This window comes from Plectrocnemia conspersa, unplaced genomic scaffold, assembly GCF_051122295.1.
Source record: "Plectrocnemia conspersa isolate PC_06_02 unplaced genomic scaffold, ASM5112229v1 ptg000001l, whole genome shotgun sequence".
Lineage (NCBI taxonomy): Eukaryota > Metazoa > Arthropoda > Insecta > Trichoptera > Polycentropodidae > Plectrocnemia > Plectrocnemia conspersa.
This window is the reverse complement of record NW_028277165.1, coordinates 8,363,589-8,386,027: the sequence shown is the minus strand read 5'-3', so window position 1 is coordinate 8,386,027 and position 22,439 is coordinate 8,363,589. Positions and strand designations below refer to the sequence as shown.

General features: G+C 32.3%; 1 protein-coding gene across 3 annotated transcripts in view; it reads right to left on the bottom strand.

Moving 5' to 3' along the window:
* AdamTS-B (ADAM metallopeptidase with thrombospondin type 1 motif B) overlaps positions 1 to 22,439 on the bottom strand; it is a 140,844-nt gene that overhangs the window by 7,269 nt on the left and 111,136 nt on the right. For 2 of the 3 annotated variants that reach the window (XM_088200363.1, XM_088200371.1), the window contains exons 5-7: positions 10,992 to 11,303; positions 5,002 to 5,190; positions 4,692 to 4,942 (exon numbers count right to left, since the gene is read on the bottom strand). In XM_088200363.1, coding sequence (XP_088056489.1) covers positions 4,692 to 4,942; positions 5,002 to 5,190; positions 10,992 to 11,303 — 752 coding nt within the window. Of the gene's footprint in view, positions 1 to 4,691; positions 4,943 to 5,001; positions 5,191 to 10,991; positions 11,304 to 22,439 lie in introns of those variants that run through there. The other variant, XM_088200380.1, reaches the window with a different exon arrangement.

Here is a 22,439-nt window from a genome sequence, read left to right as displayed (position 1 = left end):
GCGGTTTCGACAATGTCTAATGTTTATTTTGCGGATCCGCTGGCGCCAGAGAAAAGGGGTTTCGCCTGTTGCCAAATGAAATTACAATACTAATAATAATATGTTCTGGAGCTGCTATTTCCACGGATGAATCATTCGAGTGAGGCGAACGGCCAAGACCGTGTAACGAGTTCCAAGAGTGCAGAAACCCTCAAAGTCTCGAGCTGGAAAAAAAGGACCATCGACTTCTAAAGTGAATCGACCCAAATAAAAAAAAAATTGCTTCGCTACGGCCTAATTTCGCTAATCACTTAAGCTTATTTTCGACCGGTGATTCATTTCGCATCATTACTCTGACAAGTCTCGTCTATATGCACAAAATTGGGGCAATAGGAAAACACGAGCCACAAGGCTACCGAAAATAAAATGTGCGAAATTAGAATTTCGCGCACGCCACCAGCAGCACCATCTCAAAGCGAATTGATAATAAAAGTGTAATGGATTATTCCGCTCTAGATCTTCGACTATGTTAATTATTATATATTCGAGACATTGTTAAAGGATATTTTAATGGATCCCGTTTCTTCTTTATCTCATTGCGTGACACTCATCAACAACGCTTTGTTGAAGGCGACGAGACACTGTCTCGCCGAAGTACGTGCTCAGAATGACATGACCAAAATTTTGGTTCTGTGAATGAAAAATCATTCTCGAGAAAGGACGAATGTCCTCGCCATAGCCAGACTAGCAAATATGCCGCTGAGTATCTTTAGCAACGCGTTAAAGAAAAAGTTGTTTGAGCTTTCAAGTCTGACGGCTGGAAACTGTCAATGCTCGGAAGATTGAGGCACTGTTGACGTACAAAGTGTTCTTAAATACAGATATTATATACTCATATACTCAGTAATGTCTTACTTATACAATTTGAATCTTAAAAATAATTTTATTAATACATCCGTTTATAGCTGCTGAAATAATATTTTATAGCGGTAATAAAATACATTTTTCCATCGCATTAAAGCAATTCATTTTTTGTCTATAAATACAAAACAGATCAACTATAAAATTAAAAGCTTTTGCACAGATTTCCCAATTGTTGTGCGCCCCTGTCTCTTCGGTTATGAATGGGCCGCCACGCGATTGCATTATGCAATTGTGTCGTGACTCCCCGCAGCATCTGCATCAACACTTTCACGGCCGCGTGTATCTTGAACGGGCCAAGAACCCGACCCATGGTCATTGCGATTTGGATTTCCCGCAAAAATTATACTACCGATCTTTGATTTTGATAAAGAAAATTTCTTACAGTTATGAGCATTTATTTAAAATTATTTGAGCATTTGAGCAACATCAAATTCTTAAAAAAAGTAAGAATTAGACGAAATACCATAAAACCATAATTTGTTCAATGGGAGAAAGTCGAAATATATAGTAAGTGGATTCCAAGCTTAAATTCACTAAACATATAGCAGAACTCAGGTACAAGGGGCTTGCTGCCATTGCGGCCCTTAAACTGATATTTATCATAAATTAATTATAATAATTTCTAATTTGATCTAACGCTTGCCAAACTCCAAGTCATTCAAAATAAAGCGCTAATAATAATAGATAACACACACTTTTATACCAATAATTAAATAACATTGCCCTAATCATACCAAAAAATATTAAGCATGACCACATTAGCACACAAATCTCCAGAATCGGTGATTATAAAAAGATAAAACCTAAATTTAAATATAAATATAAAATGCCTAAGCACATCTTACTTTAGAGGCATAAATGTATTTAATTAGTAGCTCCAAGTTCCAAGTTAAAAAGTAATAAACAGTCTTAAGCTAATAATTTTTATTTTACTATGCAAAAAAGTTTTGTTATTTTATCTCATATTTTTTATTTCTAGTCCTATTTTATTTTTTAATTTTACTATTGTAAGCAAGAAAATTACTATCATTCATTAATTTTATTGTATATATTTTCTTGTATATATTGATATATTAAAACAAAAACAACAAAATCGTGCCGTCGTAGTGTGAACGATCGGTTTGATTTCATAATGGTAGTACTGTGTCGAACATGTAATCGGTATTTTCGACCACATTTTTTGTCTTTTTGCAAAGATAGCGAATTCGTATTTGTGCGAATACTTTTAAAGTTTTTAATTGCCGATTGTATTATACACATGTCGTTAATAAAAAGAAGAAAGGGACGCAAATTAGATCCATGCGGTATTCCAGAATTAACGGAATACTCGTTGGAGCGATTATTATTGTAGCTCGCATTCTGACATGGACACATAAAAAGCTGGAGAAAGAGCTGTTCATTTCCGAAAAAGAAGTTCAAAATAAATTTTGTTTGATCTTCTTATGCCTGCACTACACTCTCTGGAAGTTGGCCAAGGTTGGCCAAGGATGCAGAATATAGTGGGTTACTTCGGTCGAGTTCGGTTCTGCCTGCTCTAAAATCTCTCGGAAGTTGTCCGAGGCTACCGAGAACGGGAGGTAAAGTGGGGGTAATTCAGTCGACTTGGCCAGCTTTGAGCGCTTCCGAACATTGTCGGCAAACGGACCGAAGTCAAAGGAACTGAAGTCAAGATGAGATACTTCCCCTTTCGCTATCTCGCGTGTTAAGTGACGACAGTGAGAGAGATAATGATATGGTTTTTCGCAAACTGAGATAGAATGCGCGTAGGCGTCCTATGGTCAACACGCATGTCAAGCGCTGCATCGTAGTCACGTGGTCAAGTTATAATACCACATGCTTATCGGCGACTTCAACAGACTCTTACTGACATCTTTGAATATTTTAGGGCACCAAAAGGGATTAATTATATTTTTGATAGTATATTCTTCTAACAGATATCGTTATTATATATTTTTTCATATAAAATTAAATAATTAAAAAAAAATTAGCGCTACTTGATTTTGTTAAAAAAAATCGTTTCGAATATCCTTATATATTTTTCTAGATCGGTTCATATACATGTCACACCATAACGAATTCTTATTTAGAATCGATGGTGACAAATTCTAGGATAGTCACACATGTGGTGTTTGTATTCTGAAGAATCATTTTTATGGCTAATGACATTTTGCAAAAGCTGACAAAGATTTTGCGTAAATTGAATATTTACAACCGAAAAGTTTTCACTGATATTGTATTGGTGAGTGCCCACACAAACTTTTATAATTATCAGTAGCGTAATTTTAATAATAAGACAATTTAAAAATTGCGATTATTTGGCACATTTTTCGATTGCGCGCAAATATGCCAGAAGCCGCCGTCCGAACGTCATTCACGGCCGCCGTCCGGACGGCATATGAAATTTACGGCAGTGTGGTCGCTTACTCTAAGTCGGAGGTCTCGGCCGACTTCAGTTGTAACTTCGGTTCGGACAACTTCCAGATAGTATAGTGCAGGCATTAGGGTGCTAGTGATAAAACCATGTTGTTGGTCTATTAAAGCCTGCTATTAAAAAACTAAATCAAACAACTTAGCAAATGTCGAAGAAACGGCGAATGCTAAGTAATTTATTTATGTATTTTATAAATAATTAAATATTTTTTAATTATTTACGCTGCATGGTTTATTAATCTCAACATTTCATTTAGGAAAATGTTGTTTAAATATCTATCTATAATGTTGTATTTAAAAGGTCTGCTGATCTTGCATACATGTTTTTATTATATTATATGTGTAATTGTATTTACTATATACATATGTATGTATATGTCATTTAAGAATAATAATATTTATATATACAAATTATTTTAAAAAGTTGCTCAATCAATTGCAGAATGAAAGAAAATATAACGATAAATCAAGCAAGATGGGGTTCATTTTTGACAAAGGACACTCCTTGAACCTTCGCGAGATTTGGTTCAATCATATGCGATATGACGCTGAAGAATGCACGAGCAAGACGAGTCAGTGCCATTAATTATAGGGTATGTTATTTTTTTATTTATACATCATTATTTATTCTCTTCGCGATTGTCGCCATCGCACGCGCATACCATAAGCAGTGACTCTGAAAAGTTATTCGAAAAGGAATAACAGAAATAAAATACGCTAGCGGGAACAGAGCTTTGCTTTAAATAATACATAAAGGGGATGTTTTGCTTCGATTGGCTCATAAAATATGAATACTCGATCGTTTCTATACGCTTTTTAAAAATAAGAACTGGGAAAATATTATTTCTTTTTTCCATAAATATTTTTAAAAACAACACCGTACTAAATTATTAACTTAGCCCCATAACTATCGTTACGAGAGCAATTTAGCGGTCAAAGCTAGATGTAGAGAGCCCATTGTAATACATCAATTTAGTTTTCAGACACAACAGGAGTATATAGAGATAATACCACTTTGTCGATTTTGCTCTCGGTGCGAGTGCGTGTACGTACAATATCTAGATAAACTGCGATAATAAATAATAAAGTCTAGAAAGGATTTTCTCATACAATAACTCGCATATTCATGTCAGGAGGCTTAATTAAACAATATATCATGTGAAGTTGTCTTGGCAACTAGTAAAGGTTACCATTAACTCGGCACGGTCTTTAATAACGTAAAAAGAGCAACGAAAACACGTATAATAGTTACGTGTATCAATTAAAAAAATGTAGTTCATTTGCCTTAAGAAAATAAATAATATTTTAATATAATATACAAAGTTTAACTAATTAATGAAGGTAGTAATCGGCCATACCTACAAGGGATGTTCTGTCTAGCGCAAATATCCTTCCTGGTGATGAGTATAGCAACATCGTGGTGGTTCGGATGGGTATCATTCGAAGGATTGAGCTCGCGTTGCCACTTGCAAAAGTTTGTCAAAGTAGTGTCAGCGTTTGTAGTGATGTTCAGGCGGTTTCCAGCATGCTGCTCGTCCAACAGAATAATCTTCACCACGACCACGTTGACGAAGTTTCCGATGGTTGGATCCAAATAAAGCGTAGACACCTGCCATAAAATTGAAATATTACAATATTTGTTAAAGTGATTCATAATGAATAACTTACCATATTCATGATGGTCAGAAGGTAGGTCTCCACGTTTCCTTTTTGATGAAATTCGGCCATGGTGCTGTCGGCTACCAGAAGAACTTCCACATGGCTAGGTCGGCTGATGGAGCGAGGTTGGCGACCTCTTCTCTCACCCTGACCTCGCTTCATAGTCGAATTCTGGTATCCGCGTTTGATCTCGTTGAACTGGTGGATTTTTAGGAAAATTTTCGGTTATTGGGTGAGTTTTTTTTTACGATAGATTTGCATTTCAGCTGCCATTTATGTTTATCTAGCTTATTAATACCAAAAGTGGACATCCGCTTGAAGTTTTTCGCTACCGTTTGTATTAATACTTTATTTGGATTTTCCTATTTTACTATTTTTAATTTACATATTCGATAAAAAATATATATGATCCTGTAAATATTTTATAATTACATATGGAACAAGTCCTTTAAATACTACATGTAATTACGCTGACACGTTATTTATTGAGAAACGCTCTCTTTACACCAGCCATCAAGTTTCTTAATGAGCTTGCTACACACAATAATATTTTCGGCGATAATTATGAGGAGCTGGAAAAAATTATGGCATATCTATTTTAATTTTTTTTATTGATATAATTAAAATTTTGGTGTAATTTAAAAAAAATGTAAGTTTTTTTTTTATTATTTTTTAATCTAAAAGCAGTGGCGTAGCTAAGGCTTGTGCCGATCAGGGCGATCTTTAACTTTGTCCCCATATACAATTATCTAATACAAAATCTGACCTTCCTAAGAATCTGCAACTTAATGCATATCTTCAATATGTCAAAACTTTCCGGAGCAGGCTACATTGTATATTCTTCATATGCTTAAAAAAAATGTATTTTTTTATAAAAAAAGTAACAATGAAGATAAAATGGTAATGGTTTTCATTACCGATTCTAAGAAACTGGCCAATTTTTCAGGTCGGCCAAAAATATTTTTATCTATTGGAGCGGTATTATATGACCGGCCGGGTTATAAAACTGTACTGTTGTTTATTGTTTTCATATACCCAATTAGAATATATTTTTTAGCGCATTGAGTTCAAGAACTATACTACACGAACGGTCCTTCCATCGCAAAAATGCCGCACCCAAGCAAGTGCCGCCCGAGGCGGTCCACTGTCTTTTAATATAATTTTAGATTTTGTGTATATTTAAAAATAATATGTCTGTTAAAAAGTGTGTGTTTGAGTTGATGTATTGTATATGTATAAAATACTATTATGGCGCACTGGAGTGACCTGTCAAGCCTCGATCGTCAGATATGTAGTAATTAAATTAAATTAAATCAATTAAATTTACCTGTCAAGAATACTATTTCCCTTAAAATTTTAATGAATCACCATCCTTGAAAACATTAGTTTTATCAAATATGGAAAGAAACAGAAGTAGGAATTTATAGTTTTTCTATATTTAAAAATCAATTTTTAATGTTATAAATTTCAGAGAATATTTTAGCCGTCGTAGATCTAAATGAAAATCGCAAATAAACATAAATAAATTGGCTGATCTGTTAGATTAGTCATACAAACTTTTCATTATTTTTTGGCTGTTGCATATGCAGTGTATAATAAGTAAATGACAAATGATAAGCGGCATATATTGTAAACGGCACAAACAACGAAAGAATGTGTGCACTTTTAAATTGTACTGACAAAATCGCTAAAAACGTCCATTGTTTCACTCATTAAAACATATATTTAGAAGATAAACTTAGGGATTTAAATTATTCCAGGAGAGAAAGATCGCTCATCTCCTCCCATTTCCCCGATCGATTACTTCCACTTATCAATTCAAGCATATGAAGATTAGCCTGAATTTGCATCTATCGGAGCTTATGCCGAATCTATGTAGACGATATATTAAAAGTCCAGAGAACTCGGATTTAGTTCAGCTAAATAGTCCTTTTTAATATCTAAGTATTAAAATCTATCTTCGAGATAAGATGAAGATCTTAAAAAATTGTACGGAAATTTTTCAACTGCTGGAAAAATCAATCTAATGAGCCGGAAGAATTTGAAGATAAGTTGGCATTAAAACTTGTCATTCCATGACATATTCTAGAGCAAGAACAGCACTCTAATTTTAATTTTAAATGGATAATGATATACAAAAATATACCATTAAGCATGCTGGTCTGATTGCCAAATAATGCAACCGACTCACTTTTAAAAGAAAGAGTTGAAAACAGGTTGTTCAATATATTGCTGGGATATGATTCCCTCGAGTCTCGTCGACAAGTATTCTTGAGTAAGCACATCTACAAGATGATGATAGGAAATATACATAATCTGGAGGTTCTGGAAGAACTTCGTTTTTGTGTGCCACCTATTTAATAGCGATTGCGGTCCTGTGTAATGTTTAAAAATGCATGCAAGCACAGAAGTACTGGACAACTCCTCAATAAGATTTTTGAACGATCTGTGTAGTTGCTGGACGCAACTTGTTCTGTATATATCACTCAAAAAAGTGTTTTGTTTCCAATTAGGTCAATATCTAATTATTTCGTTCATATTATATTATAACCCTTTTATTTATGAGGCGCGACCCATATTTATAAAAAAAATCTGGGTCGCGGCTGGAAAACGTTAGGGATCACTACACTAAATCAATTATAATGATGTACCATGACTAACTCGCGTTTATAAATATAAATAATCTAAACATCTCATTTCTATATAGTAGTAAGACGAACATTTTTTATATATTATAAAAATGTATAGCATAAAGTTTGGTCGTTCGTTGTTTTTGTTTACAGTAATGGAAAGTTATTAAGTTGTTGAAGCTGTTTACTTAATTATCATGAACAAAATATTTACGTAACCATTGGATGAAAGATACGTTAAACGAAGACAATGATTTCTTTCTTAAGCGTACACGCACTTACTACGCCTCCAATTCAAAACTAATTAGTCCAATTTTCACACAACTAGCGCTTTCATCTATTCTAAACAGACTACCGTGTCAAAGGCCAAGAAGACCGTGACCCAGACAGCAGACGTCTGCCTAGGGGGGTCTGGTTTGTTTGGGTACGTCCCACGTTCCAAATGGACAAGTGGACCAATCCATCAATTTCGTGCCGCGCGTCAGCCGTTGACAGGGTTAGTATGCAAAATTGGTACGTCGACGGCGATGGCACGCGAGAGATAAAAGACAACGCGCCGGTCAGATCGGCGATCATGACAAGCTTCCGAGAAGAGTGCTGCTGCTCCAGACGAAGAGATTGGAATGCTGCTGCCGGTGGTCACCACCGTGCGACCGTGTAATGACATAATGTGAGTGGCAATTTCACAGGTCGGGTGACCTCACGCTGTGCCACCAAATTGTGACTGTGGGATGTCGGTTTGAAAGTAAATCGAAGGAATGGTTGAATTGGTGTAGTGAGATTGGAATACCATAGAAATCCCAACCTAAGCAAAACAATAGTTAAAAAAATTGCTAGGTGTAGAGTAAATTTGATATTAACGGGGTTCCGCTTTGCAAGCGAATTTGTTCCATACGCGAATGTCATGTTTTTTCTTCTAGTGTCATGTTCGATTCCAGACGTTAGCGATCAGCTAGTTGTTAAGTTCCAAGTATATTGCCCGGTCCTTTAAAGGCGTATGTTTCGCAAACGCAACACTTTCTTTCTTCAAAATTGAGAAAATCGAGCCCAAAAATTTGCGATTGCAGGTTTTATACCAATTGCGCAATTTATATAAAATTGCATGTTATATGTATTAAAAAAAAGCTGCAACTAAGACCAGTGAAAACATCTGTAAAATGGTAGGTGATTCATTTGATACCAAAGATATTTAAAAAAAATCGAACGGAAAATAACGATATCAAGAATAGTCCTGGATGTGGGAGATTAGCAAAGATAGACGATGATATCTTGACTACAGAAATGTAAGTAAATCATCAGCTGTCCGAGAGACTAAACCAGTCCGATTCAACAGTTGACATTTTAAGAAAATTGGGAAGGCTTGGAGGCAAGGTTATGGGTTCCACACGAATTGAAAGAATAAAATAAATGTATCTGAAGAGTAACTGGATTTTAAAGCTGGTCGTATTTTCTCGATCAATTAATCATAAACTTTATTTGGCCACAAAAATGCATGCCATTTAATTTTAATAAAGTAAAAATATTAAAAAACAGAAATAATGTCTCTGATTTTAAAGCAAAAATTTTCGATATATCACTAAAAAAACTAAAAAACAGTCTCAAATCTATCCCAAAAATATTTAAAAAAATAAGTGTTTTCAGTGTAATCATATTAGAATACATTTTCACCGGTATATATATATATATATATATATATATATATATATATATATATATATATATATATATTTTTATAAGTGAAATTTATCTGGCATGTTCTAGCAAAATTATACGATTTCTACTTATCATTATTTATTTATATGTATAAATGTTACAGTGAATGAGGATTTTTCTGTTAAGTTATATTTTCACTAGTAAAGTTCAAATACATTTTTACCAGTAGATATATATTTTTACTAGCGAAAATGTAATTTAACTGAGAGCTAGTAGAATTATATGCTGTTCTAAAATATCAGTTTCAGTTTCTACAGAAAATAATCTCATTATTAAATCTTTTGCAAACATAAGTACTTTCTTTGAAGTCATAATACCATTTGCGAGGCAGTCTAATAATTCTATATTTTTGCGATAATTTATTCAAGTATTAAATTACAATTTATTTCACTTAACTTTTTAAGCATAAATTTGATTGCTAATTGAGAAGTAATAATGTTTGCATTATCCCTACTAATAATCTTAGTTGTTGCAATTTCATAGGTTTTTAATGCGTTTTCCAATTTCTTTAATAATTTAATGGTATTTTTTTAAATTTAATGTTTTTAAGAACTTCTTTAATGGTAGCAAAAATTAAAAAAAACTTGAAATTATATCCAGTAAAGAAAGAAAGAAAAAAAAGAGTTTTAGACCGGGTATTTTTTCCTGTATATGTACCTGGACCTGGTTGGACCTTAATGGTTATCCAAGTCAAGAAGCAAAATTTACTTCACTGTAAAAATGGTTATTTAGCGTGTATGTTGCGATTGCAAAAAAATGTGCATTACGAAACTTAAGTCTGGCTAAACAAAATCAGTAAGCTTATATTGTGATCAACTGAATAGTTTGTAAAGCATACATTTTTCCACAGAAATCGAATATTTTTAAACTGACAATGTGTCGAAATTGACTCGATAAAATTAAATTTGCCTGGAGGGTTTTAATTCATCCACCTTATTCTTCAGACCTTGCTCCTTCTGACTACCAATTATTATTTTAATTGAAAAAATGTATCTAGAATCAAAGCTTCTAATATATTATGGTACTGGAATTAAAGAAATGACCGAAAGGTGAGAGAACGTTATATTTTTTAAAATAAAATTATAATTTTAACTATTAAAATAAAAATAATATTTAAAAGTGATTTTTAATTCATTCATTTTGAGATTACCTAACATTTGTATTACGTTGCCATTAATAGGATTTTCCAGTCGTTGTATCATTATATTTTTTTACAGCTGCACATAGCTATTGAAGTGTTAAAATAGGGTATATATATATATATTTAAAAATCGTTTCACGTTTATTTTTTCTATTAATATGATGTTCAAAATTGTGTTAAGATGGGTGCCATCAACATTTTTGGAAGTATTTTCTAAAGGCGCTCGTCTCTACGCATTTGAGATAATATTTTATAATATATCTATTGGATATTAGAAAGTAAAATTGGTTTAATAAAAATAGAAGAGCGTTAAAGTTGCATCGATATAAATAAAGCATACTTAAATTTCAAGCGTAGTTTGAAATTGTTTTATAACTTATTTTATAAAAGATCAAACGAGATCTTCTCATTTTTTCTAAACATATGTTTATTCTCCTGATCGTTATTTTTATATATACAAAGTGGCGGAAAACGTTTAAAATCTATCTTAACTACAGGATAATGCGGGTATTTACCTTTTCCTCGTGGATGTGTTCCATCTTGGCGAATACCACCCTCGGTGGTTCCTTGGTGGCACAATTCTTTCCACGTCTACCCCTCCTCTTTTTGTGGACCCCATTTTTGTTGTAGCGAATCTTGGCTTTCCTGTTGCCTTTTCCTTTGCCTCTGCCTTTTCCTTTTCCCTTTCCCCTTCCTCTCTGTGGTGGCGGTTGGAGGGCAGACCTTTTGTAAATCAAGTGAGGGTGCTGAACGCCTGATGTGGTCGGAGTATGCTGGAAGGAAGGCTCCATCCAGTATTCACCGTGTTCCGTTCGCAGCATTCCTGCCTGTTGACAAAAATAATATGCATGCTTAGAAATAAGTAACAAAGGTTTCAAATTGTATAGAAATCCCAAATGAAGATGTATAACTGTATTATTTTCATAATTTCATTGCATTTTTATTAGTATCGAAACAGTGGTCGTTATGAACATGACCTGCGCACCATCATCGAAACTCTGCTCTAAATTTACCCTCGCGCAAACATTAACTCGAATATTTATAGACTTTAATAACACGGAAGCTCGCTCCTGTTTCAGCCGACCGGCGAGTAGTAATAGTGTGGCACATGTGCAATTTTCCCAGACGGCCTGCTCCAATTATTATGTTTGCGCTTTTTTCTTCACATCTATACAATGTTTTGATATCAGAAAAATAAAATGTGGAGCAATTACGCCAGCCCATCAATCAAGAGCGGCGAGGCCACTCGGACGTTGACGAGACGAACCAAGAATATATGAATGGATGTTTAATTGTTGCTTTTTAATTTAATTTCATATACAGGATGAATTTTCTCACACATATAAAATTTCGCTATTCCGACCTCATGTTAAAAGGAATTAAAAATAAGATAAAAAAATTATATATTAAATAACAATATTTCAATAATTATTTTTATGTTAAATGTATTTATTTTACAGTTATCGAAATAATAAATATGGTCATCAAAATAACAATCGCTTTTAGGTGATTTAATGAAGGCTTCTTTCATTATTCATTAAACTTTATACATATAATAAGCTGAATAGTTTTGCATCGTTTGTTTATTTTATTAATTTGCAGAGAATATGTGTTCAATTTCTAAAGAAAAATGCTCAAAAGTAAATATGAAAAAAATGGGCACGAATGTGGACAATCAAGTCGTATTTAATACGTAATTATTTATACGTAAAAGTCATAGTTCATTGTTTGGTTTAATATGAACAAACTGGTAACCCAGAGGCCGCGGGTTCGAGCCACGGCAGCAGACTTGATTTTTATTTATAAAAAATGCGTTATTATAAAAACAGCCATAGCTGTAAAGCGACATTTATTGAATATGAATTATGATACACATAATAATATATTGTTGGTATTCATTATGTCTGATTTACACTGCTGTAACGCATTAAGCTTACACTTGTCAGGTTACAACGGAATATTAAAAAACTGCGAGAAAATAATTAAATTAATTTATATCGTGTCATGAAGACCAGAATTAGTAATTGTGATTATTATATTTTTACTACAGATTGACCGTCATGTTTTAGTGGTTGTTCAAGTGTTATTGAACTATTGCAAATAGATATTTTTGTTGGTGTAATAAACAAACCATTATACGTATCCAGGCGATGCCTATTAAAAGCATTTGCATAACAACCGTGGACCTCACTTAAACAAATTTAAGGGTCGGTGCTAACTGTTTCCGTCAAACAGGTGCTAAAGTTTTGATTGCGCATTTAATATAATGACGATGTTTGTAATATTAGCAATATCGAATCTACCACTACGTTAATATACATTTTCATTAGATCTATGTTACGCAGTAACAAAGAGTCTGGTTCCGCCTCAAACCCGGACTCAATTCTCAAGGATAAATAAACGATAAAATAGTCATATGACTTTATGATTTATTTTTGATATTATATCTCGTTAAAGACTAATTATTAAAAATACTTTCAATTGTATCTGTATAAACGATACTTAAAATAACAGTAAAATCGACAAAGACGTTACATGTGTTTCCAATAAAAATAAAGTTATTATAAATCTAAGTAAAATATCTTAAAAAAGCAGTAGGTAGTGTAATGGATTTTAATTTGCGATTTGCTTCTGAGGATTTTCTTTACAATGAGTTATTGGAATGCGGAGATATTTGGGCACTGAAAATCGTATTATGCACTGATGTTTTGAAACTGTTAATGGATGTTCGTTCAAATACGCATATAACGTCAAGGAGAAAAAACTTCATTCCTATAAAATCAGAGGGATAAAAAATATCAATTTATTTTATAAGCTTTTAGCAAGTCTTTGCGACTAATTTCATCGGTGCGGTGGTCCTGTCAAAATTAAAAACTCTACTATTAAAATAATATAATTTTGGAGATACTGTATGATTGAATAAAGCCCTTAGACATTTTAAAATAAATCTAACAGGTTTGCCATACATATTTTTTATATTTGTTAAACATACACCCTGTAATTAAAAATGGAAGAAAAAACATATGAAAGCAAAGAGACTATCAATCCATTTTTTTAGTGGCTTGAATAATTATATCGAGCCATTTATTATAGTTATACTATAATGGAACAAAGGGGTATTGTGGTGTGTTGCATAATCCGTTTTGAGAGAAATTAATGCACGTCGGAGGTATGCGATGTTACTTGTGTGGTATTTTTGTACGTAAATTCTGTAGTAGAACTTTACAAAAGCCTATTATTACCATGTGTGTGTGTATGTGTATGTGTGCTTTTATAATGTAAAGTTGCGCGGAGCAATGCACTAATAAAGGATTTAACTGTGCAATGTTGCGAAATTGGTATTGGGTGTGCGTTTACGACCCTATTGGAATTTTAGGTTGTTGTGTGATTTATGACGATTCTCTAACTTTATGATTTAATCGTGATCGATTAATTAAATATTAGTTATTATTGTAAAAAAAGTGACGTTGTCTAAAATATGATGCAAAGAAATTGTGTAATTCATTGCTGACGAGGATCCTCATTTCATATTGTCTAACACAGTAACTTTAGTGGAATTCGGCAATTTTTATTTTTTTATTTTTTTTTAGTGTGCCTAATTCGTAAAAAAAATAATAGCTACTTATGTTATTTAATTGCATTGTATACTTTTGTTAAAGCACTTTAGCTATTTTTTGTGTCATAATTATTTTCGTTAACCAAATGATTTTTTTCAAAAAACAGGAAAATCAAGTGGGGCATCGAACTGATGAAACTGTCAAAAGAAGATAACATTAACTTCATTGCAGAAATTTTCAGTGAAATATGCAGAACCATTTTTACTCTGTTTAAAAAGATCAATGCAAAAGTGCCTTAATGAGTCACATATTCCCCAGAATTGTACAAAATAAAATATAAATTTATGATAATATTCGCATTATTAAAACCTGTACCGAAACGTTGATAATAAATTCAGCGAAGATGTTCAAATTAGACGCGATGTTCGATTAGGATGCATTTTTTTATGGGAAATATATAATTGCACTATAAACAATCGCTGCATGATTGTGATACGTCAATCACAATCATGCAACAATCATCCAGCCAATCGTTGTCCTCGATGTATACGCCTTTAGAAAGCGACATTTGCTTGATGGACATCTCCGATGTCGAATTGTGCAACGGGAATATTGTGGCCTTAAATTAAAAAAAAGAGCCGCGTAAAAAAGGGTTAAGAGCCCTCTCTAATTATTATTGAATTCAATATTTAACAAATAATTGTAAAACGTAATTTTCATTTAAATGGATTTACCAAAAATAAGGCACCATTACCACGAAGAATGTTGCTTAACCCTTTAAGTAGATAAATAAATAAAATCAACAAACATTTTATTAAAATAAATTTGACCCCCGACATAAACTTAAAATATTTTCAGTTCTGGGCAGATGAAAAATTTAATTAATATTATATTTTCTAATGCTTCTCTGGTTCTATTTTGTATATGATATTAAAAAAAAACATTTTTATCTACCGAAATGTTTGATAAGCATTCTTTATTTGTGCACTTAAAAAATATTATTTATACCTTGCATATTGGTAGATCGTACAGAGTTTTCATACACAGATTGCCACTACTAAAAGATTGGGCAGCACTGCACTATACTAATCGATCGAGTTTTGAATGAGCAATCAATTTATAAAACTCCCTCTTTTAATTTATTATTGTGTACTCGCTCTGGGCAGATAAACCAATCAACCCTTCGTCTCGGATTACTTTCAATGCTCAATCACCGCGGTATGGTAGTGGGCGGCCGATGATTTACGATCGCCGTTAAATTCATAAGTAATCGTTACAATTACAGCATAATTCAATTGAGAAAATAGGTACGGCATAACAACACAATGTGGACATTATGTGGCCGGAGGACGACGGGCAATAAGGAGGAGGTAGAAAGCTCGTGCCGCCGTAGGTGGAAGGATAATGGAGTTCGATTATTCGCGGTCGCCCACCGAAGACAGAATCATATCTTCATCTTTAAAGAAGGGAGAACACCGGCGAACTCACGATGCGCCAGAGCGTGGGCGGATTCTTTTCTACATGTACGTATAGCGTGTATGGTGGATACTTCATCCACTAGATAATGTCCTCGCTTAAATCACGCTCTATCCGAGCACAAGGATGTTTAGTAATGATGACGAAGGGTGGATTGTAGAGGACATGACCTTTCTAACAACCATCTAAGGATCAGCGGACTTAATTAGAATGCATGACTATGAATAAACTACAACACAAATGATATTATAATAAAAAAACTACTTAAACTATTATCAACTTCATTCATTATAAATTTACGCATACTTATATTATAATATATACAACCATGAGTATTCGTGTCATATAAATAACATCTAGCACCAAAACCATTTGTCGTACAAGAGCCTGTTTTAATATATTCCGTGATGAGGAAATATCTTCACGTTTCGCATAATTCCATTCAATAAAACCGGCTGTTAATTGTTAATACTTTGAATCAATATCCGACTAGCGTCATTTTTGGACATCAATAAAAATACGTTTTTAGCACGTAAATCTAATTTTAAACTCAAAATTGCCTTGAAGCCGAAACAACGCAAAAACAACACGCGTCGGCGAAAACGACAAAATGGAAAAACACGCGCGCACGTTTGTCAATCGTAGCGTTTTAACGTGAGAAAACTCGCAAATGGACCGCCTAAAAGCTGAAAGCTGAAAGTGTATGCGTAGTGTAGATATGGTAAGAGTTTCAGCACATGAACAAAGTTAAAGTAGGCTAAAGCAGATTATAGTTTAAAATTTTCTACCGTAACGCTTTAATGCCACGAAAGTTCACTAAGCCGACCGAAATACGTATGTACATATAATACAGTACATATTGTTGGTATCGGCATTTGATACGTATTTAATGTGCCATTGTATATTTATTATACGATTCCACTAACTGGGTAAAACTTGTAAAAAATTAATATAAAAGCACAGATCCGCGTGGAACGATTTGTTAGTCGCGAGTGAATATTTCATTAATATTTTTGGTGAAGGCGAGAAGAGTTGCCGAGACGTTAATCAAATACTTGATACGTAATAAAGTCAATCGGACATAAGTTTTAACCACTAGACTGAAAGTCTAGGAATTAATTATTATGTGGTATACAATTTATAATCAATAGATGTTACTGCAGCTGGGGCTGTTTTTTTAATAATAGCGAATTTTCATAAATAAAAACTCGAGTGCCGCTGCCGGGATTTGAACCTACAACCTTAGAGTTACTAGTCTGTGGCGTTACGGACTACGCTATTCCGTCCTTAAAAAAATAAAATATGTAAATAAATAGATTTGTAAGTGTAATCAATACATTATAATTTATATAGATAAATTAACACAACCCTGAAATTTGATTCTGAACAACGATTTTATAAAATCGTTCTCGCCTTTTTTCTCTATCATTATTATACGCTGGTTTTTCTCGCGTGATGTGCCATAATTGCCATCGGTTGCGGTTTTATAGCTAAGGGCTACCTATTAGAATGAGGTGACTTGTTATGATGAGATACGGATACGCACATCTGTCTTATTACCCATCAATCAATCACACCGCCTTATTGAGGTAAATCTAGTTTGTTTCAACCATTTCAATCTAATGGCGAATGAACCGAAAAGAGACGATATTCTATACAAACAGGTCTCTGATGTTTATCAGTATCACATTTCTGATGTATATATATTAAAAAATCTAAATATTTATTTTTATCCATTGTAATCTTTAATTAATTAATATTTGTATGTATGTATATCAAAAACATAAAAGGTTTTTATTGAAAATTAATTTTTAACATAAGTTACCATTTAGGTGAACTAAGCTAATTTGATTTTAAAAAGGAAAATACTGAAAATATTTTTTGTTGGTAAACGTACAAGTGAATCTTTCTCTAATTTAACAATTTATATTAAAGCAGAATAAATACCTTTTAATCCGGTCTTCAAAGCACCCGTTAAATTTCAACTCATAGACTAGAAAATTTTCTAACGCTTTGTCGAACCCAAATAAAATTGTAAATAGTAGTAGCACAAACAATGTTTTAAAGAATGACAGAAAGACAAACTTTTTTTGTGTACTTTCAATGATGTGGTAATTAAAGCAATAATATTTAGTTATTAAAACAATAGAATAAAAATATTTTTCATATTCATTTACTTAAAAAAATAAAAGAATGAATAACGGATTATTATATAAAATATTTGAAAAATTTATAACATATTTTTCGAAATATTTTAGGAGCCTTTTCCTTATGGCGCCTGCTTGTGCCGAACACGCCACAAGCAGGCGCAGACACTGCTGATATGATAGTGGACAATAATATTTGCGAACGATACACTTATGTTTATATTGTATAGTAAAGTTATTAAAATGTGGTTTATTAATCATTAGATCAAGTTGTGTTTGGTTAATTATTTTACGATAGTTTTGGGTTTGAACCGAAAATCAATTCGAGTTTCAACGACACATTATAGATGCAATTATATTTTACCTAGTAGAAATATAGCTATATATCTACCGGTGAAAATATATTCAGATATGATTTCACTGAAACGCCAGTGAAAAAATGTAACACAAAAAAACATTGCCTCATTTATCTAATTGTGCAATAATTTTATTTTTTAATCAATAATGTGTTTTAATTATAAAGTTGCAGAATAAGCAGTTCTTAATATAAATAAATATGCTAGTATAAAAACAGTGTGCTAATATGAAATATGTGTATTTTGATAATATAATAATAAAACAGCATGAGGCGCAGCTGATACTTGAAAGTGCTGGGTTTGAATCCAACATATACCTTAGAGTTTTTCAATTTATATACTGTCTAGTAAAATAAAATCAGTAATTATTACATCTTTTTAATTTTAATCAATTATTACAGATGATGTTTTCCTAGATTTTCAAAATTTCGTGGATAAATATCATGATGATTAATTAAAATCGAGCTAGGTCGAACATATAAATCAAAGATTAATAAGCCCCAATTATTTTTATTGAAACTTAATACACACAGATAAAAAATAATTTATAAACGGGAAAAGTGGAATTTTATACGGGGGTATTAAATAATATGAATACTTAAGGAAGTAAAACAATTAATTTTATAAGCAGATTAAGAAGCTAATTGTTGAAATGTAGTATGAATTTAAGTGTATATGCTAAACTAATAAGTGCTAATGACTGCTAATTTTTGATATATATAGAAAATAAAGAAAAACTAATATTATCAGAAACAAGTTTAATAAAGTAAATATGACATTTATAAATTAAACTTTTGTTTAAGGTAGAGATGTGTTATATTTACATTTTTATTTATACACATGCATATGACAGTTTTCTAGATTTGCCGTGTTTTTTATTAAATGACACTAATAAGGAAAATATTTTATTTATACATTTTTTTGCAATATCTGAAAAATTGTCTGGAAGGATAAATCAGCGGTTTTTAAGTTTAGAAATACACTAAAATAGTAGCGCTGCTCAATATTCACTCGGAAGTATGAGTAATTTATGTTATTTTTAAAGTTTTAAAACCATTTTTTTTTATTGTGACGTACAATTTGGATGCCATTGGAGACATCGGTATACAGTTGTCCGCAACCACAGCAAAGGATATTAACAAAAAAAATGCATCAATTGGTAACCGCTTCATTGTTTAACATGCAGAATGTGTTCCTTTCCGACACGCAGTCTCCAAAAAAATTGGGCAAACATCATCAAAATTTCACATACGGCAGGTGTGACAAATAACAAGGAGGTGGATGCCTTATTATTTTATCGCGCGGCCAATCCTCTTACTGTCCTTGAGTGACCAATTGTCCACAGGTGCGAAACGAGAGTGTCTAATTGATCTGCGAGCAGATCTGCTAGACTGCCTGGCTCACGGCGCGAGATCGAGAAAAAATCAGATAAAAAAAACTTAGGCCGTGCAGCAAAAAAAAGGTGGTGCCGTATTTGCCGCCGACGATGACACAGACGATTTTTTTCCTAAAGTTTATTGATCGATCGACATTCTGTGTCTTGTTAAATCCGACTAGACGCCGAACAACTCAATCGAGAAATGGTTTTTGTGTTATTTTTTTGTTTTATATATTAACTCGTTTTTATAGGATTGATATTGCATAATCGAATATATTGCGTCATGTGGGTGAATGAATTTCATTAATGAAATTAAATTTGACGCAATAAGGAATAACTATAATTAAAATTTTAATTCATAAATATTAAACAGACGAATTAATAAGATAAACAGCGAGGCCAAACTTTTGACTTAAAACTTATTGCGTCATATAATTTTCTACAGATTTTTTTATTTGTTTCAAACTTTTAATCCCCTCGGTGAAAAACCGCACAAGAAAAAATCTGAATTCATCCATACTGATCAATCATGTATTTACAGATGAAAAAAAACTTTTCTTATTCACGTGGCAACCATTATTACATTCTGATACCTCACTAGCATTATATAGGTGGCGATGAATTATAGAATGAGTAGATTTTAATTTCTCTGCTAAGTCTTCAACAGTTGTTTACAATATACATATATATCAGTGGCGTGCCGTCCATATATGCGGTCGATTCAAAACGCCACCAGCATGCACGGTTGATCGAATATAAACACGATCACGTGATCGGCTGAGTAGCTCGTCATCAACCGTTGATGCTGATGGCATTTTGAATCTACCGGATCTATAGACGGCACGCCATTGATATACATATATATGTATATATATACATATACTATCAATACAAAACTTAAATAATTGCTTATTAAAAATATACTTTGCTAAAAAAAAAGAAATCATCCTTTTGAAATAACCAAGAATTTTAAGAGCGACTAAACTTAAAATGGCGATACAATAATAATTAATTTATTTATGTATGATCTTAAAAATACGCAAAAAAATCATTTAGAATTGTGTTGTTGAGAAGTGACTATAATGGTTTCGCTTATAAAAAGTCACGCGGAAGATGCTTTATTATAAATATTGTACGTTAATATTCGGAGTTTGACATAAAGACCATTCGTCTACATAACACTTTTCAGGCATTCAGATAAACTTCGTTTAAAAAACATATAAAAGATTTGCCACCTGTTCACATAAGCACTCCGAATCAGAGCTATTCTTATTTCATGAACAACACAGATCAAGACCACCTATTTAATCCCTTTTGAATCAATCTAAATCAAAGGTCAGAGTAGCGCAGTCCGTAACATCTCAGACTTCTAACCATAAGGTTGCAGGTTCGAAGCCCAGTAAGAGACTTGAATTTTATTTGTAGAAGTAGGCAATTATTAAATCTGGCCCCAGCCGTAATAATTTATGTACTTACTTGTAGGTATTCATTATTTCTTACTGACTTAGTTAGAACAGATTTATCTTTTATAAAACACTGGGCTTACGCTTGTCAGGTTACAACGGAAGATTTAAAAATATAGCATAGTCTTCTATTAGACACTACTGCTCAATACTGGGACCTAAATTTTATTTATATTTTGGTATAATTTATTTAATAAAACAGCTAATCTAGCGTCTAACTGGCTTAATAAGTTACACCAGTCTAGAAATAAGAATACATAAAAAATGCCGCTCGCAGATAAAAAATAGGCCATGTCAATAATTAGCTGGATTTTTTGAATGTGATAAATGATCACATAACAATAACAAATTATAATAATATCAATATTTATAAACATGATTTTACGTCATGAAATTAATGGACGATATGACTAAAGGAATTTCCTGAGTGGTCTACGAGTTAATAGAGAAGCTAATATCTTTTTAAAACGATATTCAAAATAAAAGTCAATCATTGCTTTAATTTTAAAGTATTATTGTTCAAATATGTTTGTGCAATAAACAGCTCAAACTAATTGAATAAATTATACCACTTGATGTGAAAAAATATAATAAAAAATAAAACTTTAAATCTATCTGGGCGAAGTGGGGTATGTTAGAACCCCGTTTTTCATGTTGTTGTCACATATTTTAAATTACTAATATTATTTAATTTATATTCTATGCTATTATGTTATATGATAGAACGTTAACAATATGTTGTTATGCTTTAAAATGATTTTTATATTAAAGATACTTTGCTTTGCAAATAAACTAATATTTTCTTAAGAAACAGTATGTAAAAACAGTATCAACTATAAAAGTTAATTGATCGTAACGTCTTCATTTTTTTTACTAAAAAAATTATATTTAAAAAAAAATTCGCACACTTTTTTAAATGAAAATTTTCTAGTTTATAATTTACCTTCTACGGGGATAGTAGTCAGGCGCGTACCGTGAGATACTTTCCCTTTCGCTCGCTCGCGTGTTAAGTGACGAGAATGAGTGAGAGATAAGAGTGTTCTTTACATGCGTTCTTTTTACCATACGTTCTATTTTACCATACGCGCCTGATAGTAATATTTTTTATCGAAATATAGTTCTTTGTATTTTAATTTTAGTTTGCCCTAAACTAATTATTTAGATTAATATATTCATTGCGTATTAAAAATTTTGTCTGACAAAGACCGCAAGAATTATATAGATTTCTGTATATAAAAGTGTATAAAAATGTAGATTAATTCCTATTTCGAAACGTTCCTAATTTATTTATTTTTTCTTTATGATTTTTTTAACCAAACTTAAATTTTACCAATAAAATAAGTTAAATGGCAGATCAGATCGACTAACAAACTTAGCCGAGTTATTACCAAGATTTATTTTTAGAGCAAGTTTTATAGCAATATGATTAAAACTATGGTAGTTTTCGTATTCTTAAAACCTCAAACATAAATAACCAAAAAAGGGCCAGGTTCGTCAATTGAACCACTATTCTTTATACAGTTGGAGATATACATTTATGCTATTGTCATAGAAAGCCGATTCGAATTGTGTTTAATTAAATGTGT